The sequence below is a fragment of the Gossypium hirsutum genome, chromosome D11 (genome assembly GCF_007990345.1).
Source record: "Gossypium hirsutum isolate 1008001.06 chromosome D11, Gossypium_hirsutum_v2.1, whole genome shotgun sequence".
Classification (NCBI taxonomy): Eukaryota; Viridiplantae; Streptophyta; class Magnoliopsida; order Malvales; family Malvaceae; genus Gossypium; species Gossypium hirsutum.
The window spans coordinates 4,313,848-4,332,360 of NC_053447.1; the positions used below are offsets into that span (position 1 = coordinate 4,313,848).

General features: G+C 32.7%; 3 protein-coding genes across 5 annotated transcripts; 1 reads left to right on the top strand and 2 right to left on the bottom strand.

Annotated features, from left to right (window-relative positions):
* Nucleotides 1–620: 620 nt before the first annotated feature.
* LOC107941888 (DDB1- and CUL4-associated factor 4) lies at nucleotides 621–6,378 on the bottom strand. 2 transcript variants are annotated; one of them, XM_041105595.1, is made up of 14 exons: nucleotides 6,260–6,378; nucleotides 6,129–6,158; nucleotides 5,916–6,043; nucleotides 5,474–5,617; nucleotides 4,956–5,101; nucleotides 3,953–4,180; nucleotides 3,494–3,663; nucleotides 2,809–2,909; nucleotides 2,291–2,437; nucleotides 1,857–1,912; nucleotides 1,706–1,763; nucleotides 1,347–1,467; nucleotides 1,151–1,261; nucleotides 621–1,052 (listed from the first exon to the last, which is right to left on the bottom strand). In XM_041105595.1, the coding sequence occupies exons 2-14, from the start codon at nucleotides 6,136–6,138 to the stop codon at nucleotides 958–960; spliced, it is 1,515 nt and encodes a 504-aa protein (XP_040961529.1). In that variant the 5' UTR covers nucleotides 6,139–6,158; nucleotides 6,260–6,378; the 3' UTR covers nucleotides 621–957. The 2 variants fall into 2 exon arrangements, with proteins under 2 accessions (XP_040961529.1, XP_040961528.1); XM_041105594.1 differs by having other exon boundaries at nucleotides 6,254–6,332.
* Nucleotides 6,379–6,955: 577 nt separating this feature from the next.
* On the bottom strand, nucleotides 6,956–10,099 carry LOC107941887 (phosphatidate cytidylyltransferase, mitochondrial). 2 transcript variants are annotated; one of them, XM_016875507.2, is made up of 11 exons: nucleotides 9,965–10,099; nucleotides 9,676–9,849; nucleotides 9,537–9,593; nucleotides 9,364–9,426; nucleotides 9,181–9,249; nucleotides 8,959–9,051; nucleotides 8,615–8,719; nucleotides 8,459–8,536; nucleotides 8,072–8,200; nucleotides 7,491–7,596; nucleotides 6,956–7,358 (listed from the first exon to the last, which is right to left on the bottom strand). In XM_016875507.2, exons 2-11 carry the CDS (start codon nucleotides 9,787–9,789, stop codon nucleotides 7,156–7,158), a joined length of 1,017 nt encoding a protein of 338 aa, XP_016730996.1. In that variant the 5' UTR covers nucleotides 9,790–9,849; nucleotides 9,965–10,099; the 3' UTR covers nucleotides 6,956–7,155. The 2 variants fall into 2 exon arrangements, with proteins under 2 accessions (XP_016730996.1, XP_016730997.1); XM_016875508.2 differs by lacking the exon at nucleotides 8,959–9,051 and having other exon boundaries at nucleotides 9,965–10,044.
* Nucleotides 10,100–14,560: 4,461 nt separating this feature from the next.
* On the top strand, nucleotides 14,561–17,885 carry LOC121223655 (cathepsin B-like protease 3). The gene is made up of 11 exons (XM_041105596.1): nucleotides 14,561–14,802; nucleotides 15,396–15,449; nucleotides 15,550–15,630; nucleotides 15,729–15,885; nucleotides 15,995–15,999; nucleotides 16,086–16,160; nucleotides 16,264–16,389; nucleotides 16,762–16,980; nucleotides 17,223–17,336; nucleotides 17,430–17,465; nucleotides 17,554–17,885. The coding sequence occupies exons 1-11, from the start codon at nucleotides 14,740–14,742 to the stop codon at nucleotides 17,722–17,724; spliced, it is 1,101 nt and encodes a 366-aa protein (XP_040961530.1). The 5' UTR covers nucleotides 14,561–14,739; the 3' UTR covers nucleotides 17,725–17,885.
* The last annotated feature ends 628 nt before the right edge of the window (nucleotides 17,886–18,513 follow it).

Sequence of the window (18,513 nt, forward strand, 5' to 3'; positions counted from 1 at the left end):
GTTTTGCGGCCGCAAATTACGTTTATGTCGCATGCGATTCTGTTAGGCGTAAGATAAATCTAAAAATTGCGTTTCTTGCAAATCAGGAATTTATAAGCACGAATTTTTTATTATCAAGCTTGGGATATCTGATAAATTAGATTAAGTTTATGTTTTGAATTTGTGATTAAAGATCAAACCTTCAACCACCAAAGAAGTTACACTATTATTTTAGCTGCAGTGTTTCTATATATTTGAAATTACGTTGGAACAGCTGTGAATTTAATTTTTGATTATCTTGCATACCACTCTCTCAACCATAACATGATAATCCTTCAATATAATTGTTGTTATTTTCCTATCTTTTTAATTTTTTTTTTGTGCTAAAATATGCAACTGTCAGCTCTTTTTTCATCAATCAGAATTAAAAAGCAAGGGAATCAATTTTCTTTGTCATCAGAATAATAAAAGAACTCTCATTTCTCAACATGTCCCCTGTACAATTTATGTGCCTAGGTTTTTGGCTTAATATGAATGTTTAAATGAAAATCCAAACTGGTGTCACTGTTGCGCCAACGGCGAGTTCTCTTCATTTATTTTGATTTAAAACTTCAACCCACAATAAGGAAAAATCGACAAAGTAAGACACCAACCACATTGTAGCACTTTATAAACTCACAAATAAACAATTTTCATTTTCTCAATTCATTAGTCGCTACCCATGGTTATTGGTCAGTGTTGGAATCAAATATGCCCACGCCTATATTCATGCCTATGTGCATGTGGAACACACAGCATTTTCCTACTCCACTGCCAAACAGGCAAAGCCACCAAAATTCCTCACATAATCATGCTGGATACTATACTAATACTAGTTTACAGTATGCGAACCCAAAATTTCCCCAAAGTGGCCGTATTATCAAAACTTGGCCATATTAAGTGTCAAGTCTCTTCTCACCAAAATCCATGGTTTCCAACTCAGGACCAGTGCATGTGGAATAGCCCTTCTTCTGATGCAAGCCATGCTCTACAATTATGGTTTTGTCTAATTTCACCTTCCTTTCCCAAGGTGCCTATAAAGTGGACAAAAACAAAGTCAAGTTATTACATGATCTTGCTACCCCGGAAGACAGGGCAAAGCAAAAGTAGAGAAGGGGGAAATCAAATTTACTTTGAGCTCTTCGCCAGCAAATGTTTGTTAGCACGGAATCAGAAAATTTTTCCCCAAACAGCATTTTACCGGACTTGATACTCCACAATCGTAAATAGCAGTCCTCTCCCCCTGCAAGAACAAATGTTGTTACACTCAAATTCTTACATCTGCTAAACATTGTATGCCCATTCATTCAGTTGTTAATGCACCTCACCTGACATAACAAATCTCTCAGATTGGTCAACTCCAAGCTGTATACGTGTATGCGAATTCACATGCCCTCCATACGATTGTACAGCCCCTCTCTTAGTTAGACGGTGATCATAGAGCTTCATCTAAAAAAAAAGTTGCACCTTATGAAAAATAATATTCACAAGAGAAATCATTAATCTAAAATATCACCTGACACAGCTACAACCAATATCAGAAAAATTACAACACAAGGTAACTGAAACATCTATCCATGCAAAGCATAATTTAAATAAAACTAACCAGGGAGGAAAATTAGATGCAGAATGAGAAGTAAGCAAAGCAAAATCTAGAACAAGAGTTAAATGGACAAATGGAACTCACCGAACCATCCATTGAGCTCGCCAAGAAGTATTGATCATAGGATTGAAGTGATACCAAACTTGAGGTCAGACAACATAGCAGGAGTTAATAAACTTGAAGCAAACAAACAAGACTACAAAGCAGGTTTACAAAAGCATCAAGACTCACCAACCTAGAAATAGATGACGGCATATGAATTGTATGAGAAGGAGATATGAGTCCTTTGATCTGTAAAACATGACAACCACATAAATTAACCTCTGATAACAACAAAAAGAAATTCCAAGTTAAATACTTTAACATGTTTCCCAGATATGAGATGGATTATGGCATGAATAAAGTAAATTGCGTAAGCTGATGCTACAAGGTAGAAAAATGGAAATATGATATCTGCAAAAACTAACAAGCACAATAAACAACTGCAGTATCCATAATTTTCAACCATAGATCTTCATCAGTTTGTGAAAGAAGATGAAGATGGCAAGATATATTATATATCTACTCTACAACCACAACCGAGTTTCAGAATTATCAACCACCATCATCCATAATCTTCATTGTGCATACATAAAAACTTCAATTTAATCTCTAAATAGAAATTGGTACCTCAAACCATCTTTTCTGACTACTTCTTCCTGAAGACGAGTAAGGTATTTTAAGCTTAGTAAGTCTAGAAAACATGCGCTCCTGGTTCTCACGAACATCCACAGTGACAATTGCTCCATTTCTGAGTCCACAAAGAACAATATTTCCCTGAAATAAGTCACATTCAGGATCAATTTCAAGATATAAGTATGCTATAAGCTTCCATGCTTCCTTTCCAAGCTCAGAGCGTATATCATACATTAATTATCATGGAACACATTATGCCACCTGTTAAAAGAATAAGATACAACAAATAACTTGAAACCTGACCAAAAGAAAGAAAGGTCTAGAACCTCAAAAAATGAATTTATCTGACTCCCAGTGGGTAATGGGAGAAACAAAATTAAGCACAATTGAATACTGATATTAATGAACATATTTTTCCCCTTACAAACTGATATATTACTAAAAGGTTCATCGATTAAAGTAAAGAGGAATTTCACATCATTAGCCAAAACCTTGAAGGATATAATTCTTACTGTCTGATCAAATTGTACAGCCAAAACATCACTTTTGCTACGACACACCCATTTCGTTGCTCCTCTTTCGACATTGACCAAGGCTACTCCAATATCGGTTCCTATAATGATAAAAAAAGCATATATAATATAAGTGTCTGAATATTACAGGGTGAAGGACAGCAACGGCTAAAGGTCACTACCCCTCTTATTTATTCTTATATTCTATCAGGAAATGGAGCAGTTGTTCAAATAAGATACAGCAACAGAAATTTAACATAATCATAAGTTATCAAAAGAATTCCCAATTAATTGCAGTTTGTGGTTGAAGAGTAGAGCAAGTGTAAGAAATGCTAAACCATGATTGGACCTTAGCTCAAGTGGATACAAGTTTATGTCTAATACTATGTAATTGCAACCTGAACTGAGCAGGGAAACATGTTTACTTAAATGTCTCTAGACTAGACAGAGGAAAACATGGCAAGAGATGACAGCAAAGCACCTTCCATTACTGATCAAACTAAAGACTAGGAAGGAAGGTCAATGAATCCATCTAGAGGACAATGCCATAATATAGGAATAGAAATATCATAAATTTTTGGAAAGCTACATAATTTCCATGCTAAAAATGAAATACAATTTGAAAGCTAATTCAAACATAACTTAACAAGAGCAAAAAATTAAAAGAAGAGAGAAAGAAACTTGCCTATTGCTGCTTGAGCTGTATTAAAACTATAATCTGCAGTCCAAATGGTATGATTAAAAGTAGCAACTGCATGTAACCTTCGATCCAATCGAGAAGTAAAATCTACTGGTTCCAGGAGATTAAGGATATAAACAAATCCACCATAAGTCTCAGACCCCAGTGTAGTTATGCTGTTTTTTTACGTTAAGATATTGCAAGTGAAAAACCAAATCTCTTCTTGAGATGCAAACATAATAAATAAGAAAATCTGAGGAATTTATGGCAAGAGCGAAGAATGAAGCATATTAAATCATATAAACCATGAATTAGATAGCACATCCATTAGGCAAAGTGAGATTTCATGCTTCATAAACCACAGAACTATGGGACATCCAGATCACAGAGAAGATGAAGATTTCAGGAATTAATGTCTTCAGTATATTGAAGAACTTGTCAAGATAAGCGATCACTGAAGGATACAGTGAGCATTGGAACTTGGAATCATAATTGTTTGTAGAAAAAGATTGCTTTTCACACAATCTTATAGAAGATATTCTTGACGGCATATGGAGTGGAGCAGCTGCAGGCCTCGAGACATACGGAGGCGTTTCATCACTCTCCGCATCCCCTTTGGTGGAAGGCCAAACACGATCGGGAATGTGTGTGATCCCATAGTCAAAATGGCGTTCACTTCCAACCTTTAAGAGACTGCAAGAAAACCAAACTTCAAAAACTATAGCTAAACAGTATCCAAATTTTTATTCAATACCACAGCACTGATAGAAGGTTTAAAAGAAAATGGATGATATATAAGTTCCTTTGCAACGCCATCAAAAGAAGCTAAACATATGTCACAATAGCAGCCAGTAGAAAATAACAAATCGACGAGACAAATGCTTAGAAATACAATGTAATAGTCGTAAACAGAAAAATGGAAGTGAGAAAGAACTAGTGCATCTGCATGTATGTTGCAGTAGTAGGAGAATGCACCATGCATCATAATATGTAAAAGCTCCAATACAACAATACGAAGGGCTATGTAATGTTAGATGGTAACACCAAAAAGAAGACCAGATCATTGGGAGAAAGAAAAGATGAGCAAGATATGTAGATGTTCCAATGTCGCAACAAAATTGAAAAGGAGACCTAATTTTTATCGCACTTGACAGCAAGTTGCAAGAAGTATGGCATGTTTAGGTCACCCAACCATGATGCATGAGCACGGGAAGAACTGACACAATCATTTCAAATTAAAGGTCATTACTCAAACAGAGTAACAGATAACACACTTCAGCATATTGTATTTTGACACCAGTAAATGTGATCAACGCAAAGAAATGCCAACAGCTAATGCCTCATATTAAGAGATTGTAGATCCACCTAAAGTAGTAGAATTTATAGGAAAGCAATAGGGAATTGGAGGCATCTTGTACTTGGAAGCGGATGTAGATACATCTATATCTATTTCCAACTCCATTTATACCTCAAGGAGCCGTCCATACTGCCCACTAGCAGAACTTCTGTTTCCATTTGACCCTCTAGTGTCTGGACATCAATTTGTGTCTGCTCCAAAGCACTATAACGTATATTTCTTAATAAATTTTCGTCTGTTGCACCATATCTCCAAACCTGAAACAAATCAGAAATACTGTAAAATACAATAACGAAAACTAAGTGATGATTATCAGTAAGAAATTTGGGAATAAAACTCTGATTTAAAGAATGACTAATATTGCAAAAGGAATATGCGTGAGTATTACAGGCAATATAAATTCATATAAAACAGTATAACTCTAGTTTTCTCAATACATATTCTTGAGGGTCACAAAGGAAAAAGATGAAGGTTTGATCCATTAGCGAGATAAACTAAAGGTAGCTCTTAATGGGATAAAAAAAAATCTTGCAGTCCATTTTAGTTAGATTTAGATAAACTAGTGGACTAACATGAATAATTTGTAAATTATGGATAAATGGAAAATGAAAAGGCAACTTATAAATTACCACAAGTTTAGAAGCATGTAACTTATGGAATTCCTCCACAAAGCTATGCCTTCCTCGATCATAACTAAAAGCATTGCCGTTCAACTCTCTAAGATGAAGCAGCTTAGATGCGGGAACCCTGGTTTTTGGACATAACTTGGTCGCCTGCACCCAAAAAGAGCCTAAAAGAAATTGAAGATAGGAAACACACGAAGCTATGTGTCTGTAAGTTAAAAAGTTAGTTGTGAGAATTAATATTGCAAGTATAATGGATATGATTAAAATATATAGTTTTCCAACTGAAAAATTCGAAAAGTCTCAAATACAGAAGCAGATGTATTCAAGCATGAATTAATGAATTATTATTTCCTAAGGGAAGAAACCACTTTTTAATGTGAGTTTTGAGTTTCAAAGTGTTGAAGTATGAAAATTAAGTTATTGAAGAAGAATCCGAAGGGGTTACCTGGAGGGAGCTAGAAAGAGGGTTGTTTTGGGATGGCGAAGCATTGGAGAAGGAAGAAGAGCCAGGTATCCGAGGTTTATTGGGGAAGTACCTGTTCTTCTCCGCATCATAGTAGAACCCAGGGAGGTCTGCATTAACATAAAACTCAAATACTATTAGCTGAGTTTTTATTAATTGATTTGGAACAGTGGAATAGGGAAAAAATCTAGGAACCTTGTGGCATGTTTTGGGAGATTGAAAAAACTGCAGAGAAACAAAAATCGCATAAGAAACAGTACGTCGGAGTTTAAAAGAAGAAATAAATACGGCTTTAGTTTGGGTTTGGCAGAATTTCAAACTCATACGAAGCGGTGGCCACCGCAGCCACTTATGAATTATATAAATTTATAATCTACTTCTACGACGAGAGTTCAGTTGCCCTCTCTCGCCAACATATGCCACCGAAAATAATTTCGTATTAGTAACTTTTTTATATTTCGAAATTTGTTCAAAATTGGTCTTCTTTGTTCAGTTTCTTTTAGTTATTTAAATAAATCCATTTAAAAATAATTACAAATTTACTCCTTATTTTTTATATTTTTATCAATTACGATTTTACTACAAAAACAAAACTACAAAATCATTTTAATTCAAATTCACCCAAGATCAAAATAAAATGAACTTATTTTCAAAACAAATAATAATTTGAACTTAAATTGATATTATTATATAAATTCATATTAAAATAGATATAACATAAATAATTAGTTTGTTTTAATTTGTAATTTTAAATTATCTTTTATATTTTTGTTTACCATTACAAAGTATATATCTTTTAACAATAATTTCAATTATTACAATTGAATTTTAGCTTTTGTGTTTATTAGTATATTATAAATAGATTTCTTTTACTTTAAAAAATAAATAAATAAAAATTACTTTTGAGTACGAAAAAGCTAATAATAATTATGACTCATCTTACTTGAGAAAATTTTGTATTGTAATTTTTTTTTGTTCGAACTTCTTGTAATGTAACTTAATTTCAAATAAGTCAATACATATATAATAAGATTTTATCTTAATAATATTTTTATGTATAACCAAAAAGGAAAATAGTAATGAGATTGAGAAACACTTTTACTATCTTTCCTCATTTTAACAATAACCAACCAACCACAACAACAGTTCCCAATCCCCAGCCTGATTTAGATTACGATAACAGCTTCCCATCCCAGCCCAGCCTTGATTTAGGTTATGATAATCATGTCCTTGTCCATGATCTCCAAGCCTTGCACATCTTACTGGTTAGATATCTAGCTGCTTTAACACCGCCCACAGTCAATACACCAGATACTGCTTGCCTTGCACTTGAAACCATCACTGTTCGCCTCAATGCCTTCTGCATGCACTTTGCAGCCTCTTCTCTTGACCCAAATCCTAACTCATTCCCATTCCCAACCTTACCTGCCCATATTCAACCAAACATAACAAACAATTTCCCTTTGTAAATCAATCTACTTCACCAACTTACCTAGTAGCAGTATTTAAAAAAAAATGCTTTCAAGACTAGGGGGGCTAATGTAAGCGGTCACTTACCAGATTCACTGATTACTTTCTTCTTCCCTATCTTCATCCCCATTTGGCTTCTAACAGTTGGAGGAAGGAAAGATATGTGCGAGTGAGTCACTGGTAAGCCACAATCCTGATTTCAACCAAGAATATTTCAATATCAATAGTCTCACAGAGAATGTTATTCCATATGCAATTCAAAAGCCCCAAAGGTCTGGCATGAAATATATGATAACTTTTCCATAAAAGTTAAGTCATTTAGTAAAGCTTCTTATCAATACCATTTACGGGCAATTCCCTCTATGAGGTGAAATCAACAAATACGGGAAACAAGAAATTACCATCTTCATACCTACACAACAACCTAAAATAACATTAAAGAAAAACCAAATTCATGTAATTAAAACCATGCAAGCAGTAAGTGTTAGTGCATATAAAATAACTTCAGTATTTGCCCCATTTTTAACTATTAAAAGAGCTTGGATAAAAGCAGAGAATGCAGAGACTTCATTTCTGGCAGAGCTTTACTGTTTTACTCGGAACTTATTTAAGTATGTGAGCAATAAATGATACCAACTTTGGGTTCTTTAATTTGAATTTATATAAACCTGAGATATATTTGCAAGTTGATTTTTAGATGATGAGAATCTTAAAAAGTCTTTGCCTTCATACTCTTCAAGAAACGGCTTATACATGGACTGGAATAAATCAAACTGCCCTTGTACGATCTTCTTCACCTGAATCAAGAAAATATCCCTCTTACAGCATAATGAAATAAATACCAGATTTTTATCAAAAAAATAAATAAATAAATACCAGATTAAATGAAAATTGAACAAAGAAGCAGTGGAAAATTTACTAAAAAAAAGGAAATTTCAGAAGTTATTCCCCAACTTTGATTAACAAAACCAATGTAAATTTCAGAAGATGAATTGCACAATCGACAGCTAAATATTTCCCTTCAAATTTCCTCCTTAAACAAACTTAAGTTTTACCTTATTTCGGTCCTCTGCAAAAAGCATACGCACGTCACCCATGTATGACAGGCTACATATTTTGGCATAAAGGTCTTCCTACATGAACACGGAGTTGATTATAATATATCTGGTAATATGAGATTTCTAAGAGGAAAAAACAGCAACAGAGCAAACCTCTGTGAATTTGGGTGGTAAGAGGAGGAGAGCAGCAGACACCGCAGCTCGAAGGTTAACTGAGTTTATAGTTTCAATGTCCAGGTTATCCACAAGCATATTTACCTAAAAAAACAAAGGTAAAAGAATACTGCAATAAATGGTGAATATGCTTCTACAAAAATGCCGAATGATTCACCTTCATTTGGCAAACAAGAAAACAAGGGTGATTTTAACATTAGACAAGCTTTACAAGACAGTTAACAATTAGTTACAACTCACAAAAAGTATCCATTTTTGCAGTACTTTTTTGAAAGAAATATAACACAAGATACTGAGGAAAAAAAGAATCAGATAAAACACACCGGTTTTTGCAAACGACCACTCAAGTAGAAGCTCTCCCAATTTAGTATGTCTTGGATCAAGTCATGCATTCTAACAACTCCATATTTCAACATCTGCCATCCACAATAAAGCCAAAGTGTGGGGCAATTAAGATTTAAACGAAATCAATGTGTGTATACACCTATAATCCATTTCAGTAATCATATTAAACTTAAGATCTCAAATAATTAAAACTCAATTACCTTGTTATTCCAAGTAACATACGGGTTGAAATGTACTCCTACTCCTAATTTGTCTGCAACATTAGTAATCTACAAACCAACAAACTGTAGTGTGAGTTGATGGGAAACAAAAAATAAAACTGTACCGATGAATGTGAGAGAGAGAGAGAGAGAGAGAGGGAGAGAGAGAGAGAGAGAGAGAACCAGTTTCGCCCCACCGAGAAGCACCATCCATGAGGCGTAATGATCTGCATTCATTTTTAGATTCTAGTTGGGAGAAAGACAAAATAGATTAGATAGATGAAAATATAAGGGAAAATCACAATGTAAAGAATTGTGAAGTAGTAGTGACATAGCTTAAAATATGAAAATCTCACCTCGGAATGCCATTGCAGGGGGTCAGACACGCCGAGTATGTAATCTACCATGGTTGACTGGAAAAGCAAAAAAAAAAGTAAATAAAAAAATACAAAGGTGAAATGCAAGAAATACAGAATTATGGTGAAACAGAAGAACCTTGCCAGGATCGGTTGAATGAAGAGTCGAGCCATAGACGCAGCAAAAGTCAACCGGAGGAATAGCATTGAGAAAACTCAATAGATGAGAATGAGTTGTGTCCTTATTATCCATTTTTTCTACTTTCGGTGGTGAAGAAGAAAAGAGTTGGATTGGATTGAACTCCAATATTAGCTAGGTTTGTTGAATGAAGATCAATGTAAGAACCTTGCTACAGCTTACACGAGTAAAAAAAGAAAAGAAAAGGTCCTAAACCAAATAGGCTATTTAAAATAGAAGCGTAAAGTACCTATCTCATTTTGAAATTGAGAGGCGAGAGAGAACTATCTCGTCCGGCGTAATAGCTTCCGTTTGGGTTGGAATATGGGTTTGGCAGTTTTCTGTAAACAGGGGCGAATTTTGGGGGCGGGGCTGGCAGGGGGCCAGCACTCTAAATTTTGAAAATTTTCATTTTAACCCTTCAAGGTTTTTAAAATTTTATTCTAACACTATAATTAATGTTTAAAAATATGATAATTTGTCTTTGGCCCTCAAAGTTCTCAAACGCTTTTTAGCTTGATTTTTTTATAGAATTTATAAATTGTATGATAAATTAATATTGTTTTTAATTTAATTTGATAAATTAATATAAAATAGTATTTAAATATTATTTTGGTAAAAAATAAGTTTAAATAATTAGAATATCTAAATATAAAAAACTTAAATAAATGCATAATCTTATACAAATGGAACTTTACTTTTTCTTTGTAAATATTAATTTGGGATGTGCTGAGACTTCTTTAAACTATTAACTTTATACAAATATCACGATTCCCTTATAAATAGTTATGGCTTTCTAACTTCTCATTTAATCTAGAAATTATCTGCACAATTTCCGAGTATACCTGATGATAGGTAAATTATTCGTCTGAATTTAAAAATTCCTTTGATAAGTAAGAGTGTTTTGATAAAAACATAAATTCAAAAATGAGTTTAGACAAAAAATAAAAATAAAACTCGTTTTTTAAATTGGTCGAGCCTTGAATAGGATTTTTTCTCCTGCCCGACCTAAATAAGTTGTTTTATTGTTATTTTGTTGTTGTTTTGCTATCATTTTTCTATTATACTGTTATTATGTTATTATTATTTGAATATTATATAACTCATATTTTATTGTTAGATTTGTTACTATTTTTGAGACATTTGCTTATTAAGTTGTAACTATCTTAGTGTTAACTATTATTATTTTAATATATTTTTAATTTATTGAAAATATATTTATTTTAATATTTTTGATGTTTTTGATGTAATTTATTTTTATATAAAAGAATAATCTAAAAAAGCTAATATAAATAGATTAGGTCGGACTCGTGTTTGACATTTTTTTAATTTAGGCTGAACTTGAATAAAATTTTAAATCTATTTTTTCAGACTAGACTTTGAACCTAAAAAAAAAAACAGAATAAAATTTTGTGTGGGCCGGTCCCCAAGCTTCAACTCACTATTGCCATTTTCTCAATTCACCACCATCACCTCTTTCTTAAACCTTATTTGCTATCGCAACCAATATTCACTCCTCATAATTCTACTCAACCATCTACTTAAAATGTTAACCCAATTTATCAGCAAACCTAACAACTTAATAGATATCCCGAGCCAAAATCGAAAATCGCAATAAAAAACAATGAGAATCAAAATTTGAATCGTTAGAGGAGAGAATCATGAGAGAGCTTCGACTTGACTGTGTTTGTGACCGAAGTTGACCATTGACGGTGGCACACTTCTTGGGTGATTAGGGTTTCAATAGAAAGAGAAAAATGAGCTTTGTTGTTTGGAAAGAGAAACACCACGAAAAAGACATGATATGAGATGTAGAGATGATAACTAAGCTGGCAATTCCCCCCACGACTCGATATACTCCAACATAATCCAATCCCGATTCTTTTTTTTTGTTTTTAGTTCCGTCCATTTTATTTTCTCTGTAAATGTGATTATCTATTGAAAGTAGCAATTTTAATTTCAGTTATTAGCATATACGTGATATTTAATAAAACATTTGATTTTTTATGCGTTATCAATTTAGCGGCTCTCTTAAGTTCTTGATAATGGTTTTTTTATTTCTAATTTTTTCTTCTCTCATTCAGTGGTGGTTTCTAAAAGATGAAATATTCATGCCATATTTTTTTTAAACTAGAAAACTTAATACAGTTAATAATTGTCTTTTTTTTTTATAATTTTTTATCAACATAGACTAAATTGATTTATTTAATAATAAAGAGATTAATTTAATCTATTGTTGGAATATAGAGACTTCCTAAATACATTTACTCATAGGTGCATAAATTTGCAATATATTATGTGTTATGTCTTTATTTTATTATAATTTATGATTCTTATTAGTGACAAACTTTTTTAATTTAAACATATTATCAATATAATAGTGTTTGCCTTATTCAAATAAATTTTATATATAAATCAATGTATTATAAGGGATTCTTTTTAAAAGGAAGAGTCAAATTTCAAATTTGAAATAAATAAATCATTTTTCGTTAACTATTTTTCATGAAATAAATACAAAAAAATAGCTAAAAAAATTCGTAAATTAATTTTCATAGAACAAAGGCATCCTAATTAGAAATTTTCCTTTTGGGGATGAAACTAGACCTATCCATGGGCCGGGCCGGGCCAGGTTCGGGCCGTGCTCACAAAAATTTTCAGCCCGCTTACTAGGCCCGGGCCCGGCCCGGCCCGAAATATGGGCATGATATTTTGCCCAGGCCAGCCCGAAGAAAAAATATGAGGCCCGAGCCCGGCTCGGCCCGGCCCATTTTTAATTAAAATTAAAATTAGTTTTTTTAATAAAATTAAAACTAATTGTTATTAAAATTAATTGTTAGTAAAATTATCAATTTATTAATTGTTAATTGTATTAATTGTTGTAATAAAATCTAACATTTGATTAGTAAATTTATCAAATTATTAATTGTATTAATTGTTGTAATAAATCTAACATTTGATTAGTAAATTTATCAAATTATTAATTGTATTAATTGTATTAATTGTTGTAACAAAATCTAACACTTGATTAGTAAAATAAACTTGATGTTTTATTATTATTTTGTAACACTAGTCAAGGAAATGAAAGTAAATAAACTTAAAATAAAAAACTATTATATTTTAAAATAAAAATATATTTAATATTTTTCGGACCGGGCTGGGCCGTGCCCGGGCAAAAAATATTGCCCGAGGCCCCGCCCATTTTTTAAACGGGCCTAAAATTTTGCCCAAGCCCATATTTCGGGCCTATATTTTTACCCAAACCCTCCCATATTTTAAACGGGCCGTCGGGCCGGGCCGGGCCGCCCGACCCATGGACAGGTCTAGATGAAACTAATGCTACTTGTTTAAGTTAATAAGTACATTTGAAAGAAAGGAGGAAAATGATTTTGGTTTTTCTTACTCGGATTAATAGTAGATCAATTCAATCCGAAAATTTAATATTACGTGGAATCTATAAAAATATATACTCAATTAAAGTTTAAGGAAGACTAATTTTCCGCTAAGCAATGCTATTAGGATTTCCCAGAAAGGTATTTGGCAATCTAAAAATATTTTGAGATTTTGTTTTTATCGTGTTCGGATGAAATGAAGTGATGTGATTCACATTTATATTAATTTTTTTATATTTAAGGTAGCATAAATTTATGTATATTTTATTTATATAAGTTTTTAGATACTAATAATTTGATTTTGTTATGTCTGTAGTGGTATGTTATTCATGTTTTTTCAAAAAAAATAAATTTAGAATATTATAAATTTGTATATATCATCCATATCAATAATTCATATTTTGTAAATTTAAACTTTTTTTTTGTGTGTGACGTGTTTATGCTAACATATCATGTCTTCATAATCTATAGTAATGGTTCAATTTATAAAATAAATTATGTTTCTGTGTCATATTTGTGTTGTGTCTTGATTTATCTCATATTTTACACAATTTATCACTATGATTGAATTAAATAAATATATATTTTTGTAATGTGTTGAAAGTTTTATATAAAATTTTACGCAATTGCATATTTATGTTATGTTAGGATGCAATTTTTGTAAACCACAAAAATGCTTTGGGATTTTACTTTTTTTTAGAGCTATCCCTTCATGTCACATAATTTCGATTATAAGTTATAGTTTCAGTGACACCAACAGCATTCACGTAGAATTAAGGTTAGATTTTGATTATTTTCGTATTGAGCTAAGTAATTTTGAATCGAGTGCATTGTTTGTAAGTGATTATGTTCATTTTATTATTCGTAACATGATATATTTTAATTATTATTAATTTTTTTAGTCATATTTCAATTAAATTCACAATTTATATAAATTTAATTTAAAATTTAAATTTATTTATTTAAAAGTAGAATCATTACATTAATCATATATTAGTATAAATATTAAGTTTAATTAAAAATTTATCCCGGTTTGATGAAGCGAAATGAATGGGTATATTTTAGTGATTATACTAATCGAATCTAACTCAATTTTTCTTTTAAAAATTTTAAAAAATAAATCGTAAATACAAATATCTCATTTAAACGTTTCTCGACAAATTTATACTCCGAACTAACTCGAACGTTTAATTGCATTGCGTTTTCCAGTGATGTATGGATGTTACGTTAATAATAACCCCAACTAAAAACATTGACTCTGTCTATTTTAGCCTTTAAGACACCACATTGAATCTATCTGTGAAAGTTCAAGTAACACATTGTATAAAAATATCTCATTAGAGATAACAATGGCGGGAGGAAAGATGCCACAAGACAGGGTGTCAGATTTTCCCATAATTTCGACGTCAGCGCCGCTTTAATGTCCACAAGCAGTCCAATAATAACCCAACACGCAATCATTCCTCAAAATATGGGACTTTTGAAGTTTCGTCATCTCTCTCCCTTATCTCGCTTTTAACCTCTCCTTTGTCGTTTTCTTTGCAATCTTAACAATAAAGGAAGGTCTCAAGCAATAGGACCCTTCTAATCCCCATAATCACTTTTGCCCTTTCCTCTGTCCTTGGAAACGAAGGTTATGGCTTCTCCCTCGTTCTTTTTTGCTACCTTTCTGTTGCTTCTCTCTACGGTTCACCCAAAGGTATTTTCCGATACTTCTTCCGTTTTCTTAATTTGGGTCCGATTTTTTTGGGGCATATACGTGTATTTTCGATACTGTTTTTGACTTTGATAACTGGCAATAATATCTAGAATCCGTGTTTACCAGATCGGTTTCGATCTTTTAGATGGAAATTCTTAAATCGTTGACCTTTTTTTTGAGCTCATAGTCGTGATTCGTGAAATAGACGATTTTTTTTTTAGTTTACCATGTGTTCAATGTAGACTTTAAAAAGAATTGGTTTTCTCAACGAGAGGCTTCAGGAAAACTTATTTACTGCTATTAGTTTTGCCATCACCGGGTTTCGATCTTTTAGATTGAAACTTTTTTGAGCTGATAGTGGTTAATTGACGTTTTTTTTTTAGTTTACCATGTGTTTGATGAAAAGATATAAACTAAATCAATATAACTAAAAGAAAATTGATTTTCTCAACAAGAGATTTCAGGGGAGCTTATTTGTGGTTGCTTTCTATGTATGGCTGCCATCTTTGTTTGCTAGTAAATATTGATTAGGTTGTTATGGTTCAGCCCCCAAAGTTGCAATTTGGACTTAGTTGATACTGAATTGTCAGCAGGTGATTGCTGTGGAGCAACTTTCAGACGTCAAGCTTAACTCTCGGATCCTTCAGGTATGTTCTCCATCTGATGTGTTTAAGGGAAAGAAGGGCTTCAACTTTCAGTTGTTAAATAGACAGCCGTTGATTCTTTACTCTCACCTTGATCATGTAGGATTCAATTGTAAAACAAGTAAATAAAAACCCCAAGGCTGGATGGGAAGCTGCACTGAATCCTAGATTTTCTAATTACACCGTAAGTCAGCAACTTCCTGGACCTCATCATTGATCTTTCTCGTTTATGTTGCTATTTCTGTATGCTTATTAGTTCCAATTTGTTGTTTTGATGCATAGATTGGTGAGTTTAAGCACCTTCTTGGAGTAAAACCAACACCTAAGAAAGAACTTTTGGGCGTTCCTATTTTAACTCATGACAAATCCTTGAAGTTGCCAACTTCTTTTGATGCTAGAACAGCTTGGCCACAATGTACCTCAATTGGAAGAATTCTCGGTGAGTTATGTGCTGGTTTATTAAATTTTGCCAACTTTAAACAAATTGGACTGATGATTTCCTTCTTTTTATGATGAAATCAATACTTGGGTCAATTTCAATATTAAAGATCAGGTAACTCATTTTCATTTCTCTCAATTTTTATATCTGGTTCTTGTAGAATTAAAATCTGAGTATGCTTAGCTGTGCTTATGCTTTAGGGTCACTGTGGTTCTTGCTGGGCTTTTGGAGCTGTTGAATCACTATCTGATCGGTTCTGTATCCATTTTGACATGGTAAATGAAACTCCTTTTTGTTTCCTTTCTCTTTCTAAAGGAAAAGAGTCAGCATTTACGGTTCATAGACATCAATTTTTACCTGCAAAATCTTTGGTTACAGAACATATCTCTGTCTGTTAATGATCTTCTTGCATGCTGTGGCTTTCTATGTGGAGATGGTTGTGATGGAGGGTATCCAATCTCTGCATGGAGATACTTTGTACGCAGTGGTGTTGTCACTGAAGAGGTATTTTTTTCTCAAGCACAATTTCACTGAGAACTTTGTCACTCAGACGTGGGTATGAGTGATGGATACGGGTTTAAGTTTCCAAAGTATTAGAAATCATGTCGCCATAATCATAACTTGATATGATAAGACAATAGTGTCAGACGCAAGTGCTTCAAACAAAAACGAATACCCAGAGTAACATAGATGAACAATTAGATTCTTATATTAATAGTTTCAAGTAGTATAAATATGAAATGATAAGATTATTTCATTCGAAAATCTGGTGATTTCTCTGTATTAGATAAACATTCTGGACATCTAACCTGATTTAGTATTAAATCTATAGCTTAACGTAATTTGCCTCCTAATATTATATTCTTCATCTTGCAGTGTGATCCATACTTTGATGATATTGGTTGTTCTCACCCTGGTTGCGAGCCTGCATTTCCGACTCCCAAATGTGTGAGAAAGTGTGTTAAGGGAAACCTTCTCTGGAAGCAGTCAAAACACTATAGCGTCGGTGCGTATAGGATCAAATCAAATCCTGCTGATATCATGGCTGAGGTTTATAAGAATGGACCGGTTGAGGTGTCCTTCACCGTTTATGAGGTAAAGGAAGAACTCTGTAGTTTTCTAATTGAATTTCCTGCTTCTCTGGATGAGCAATTTCCGAGCGGTAGCAGGCTTTGAAACTATTACTTTTGCATGAATCCCATGCAAGAGTTGCCATGTTTTTGGCACTTCAAGAAAAATGAATCCCTATATCCATGTGTCTGGTATAGGTATTTCTAGAAATGAAAAGTCTGATCAAACACAGTTCGATATTCTAAGCTGGTTCATGATTTTTACAGGATTTTGCTCACTACAAGTCGGGAGTTTACAAACATTTGACTGGCGATGTTATGGGAGGCCATGCAGTTAAGCTGATCGGGTGGGGAACTTCAGATGATGGAGAGGATTACTGGGTATGTTTGAATGGCTTGTATCTTTAGCCAAATATCTGAAGAATCATTTACTTTGATTTCATTTTAATATTTTACCTTTTTCCTCCATTGCAGCTTCTTGCAAACCAATGGAATAGAGGCTGGGGTGATGTATGTTTCCTGTCCCACTTTTCTCCATATTCATTTAGAAACCGTCTTTATGATGCTTAAATATTGACTATTGTATTTCTCGTAACAGGATGGTTACTTCAAGATCAAAAGGGGTGTAGACGAGTGCGGTATCGAATCCGATGTCGTAGCCGGATTGCCTTCCACCAAAACCTTGTTCGAGAGGTTACAGATACAGGAATTGTCGAAGATGCTTCATTCTAAGAGAAGATCATCTAGACAGGCTTACCTAATATCATAGTTTATCAATGAAGAACTGTTATCGTTGTTCCATTTCAAGTTTCAAATGTTACGCTTCGCATTGCAAGAACTTCAGCCTGTATATAATTCATATGTTCTGCTTCGTAGTATGGATAATGTAATGCAACCATTCTGACAAATTACCACTTCGATTTAGCTTTATAATTATCATCAGAAATGGCTTGATACTGCACTATATGATCTCTTTGCCAACCTCCAGATCATATCCACAGTGAATTGCAAAAAGTAATGGACTTACATTCCATATTGCGGTATATTTCGGTCTTTTTATATGGTATAATCGTGTTTAATGTAATATAATTTAATGTTTTTTCTTCCAAAAATAACTTTTTGGGGTTTTGATATGCGAAAAATATTTTTCATAAATCTAATCATATATATGTACTATAATAATATGAAGTTACAATCTAGAAAACAATCTAACCTGTCATTTATACATTAAGATAATAGGAAATTGTTTCGACTTTATGCATTAATTTAAAACAAAGTAATTTTTTTAAATTATACATAATCTTTTAGTACTTTCATATTCGTTTTATGGTGTATATTTAAAGTTCGTGATTGCTTATCTAATAATGTTTAACTATAAATTATGACTATACACACCAATTAATTCAATAATATACTATATAAAAATACTTTAATATACTTCATAATTATCTTATTTTTATGCCAATAAAACCTCTCTAATATGAGACATCTGTAATTAGTATTTAATTATTTATTACTCTTTACTAAATTATTTATGAGTCCAATTTGTAATTAATGT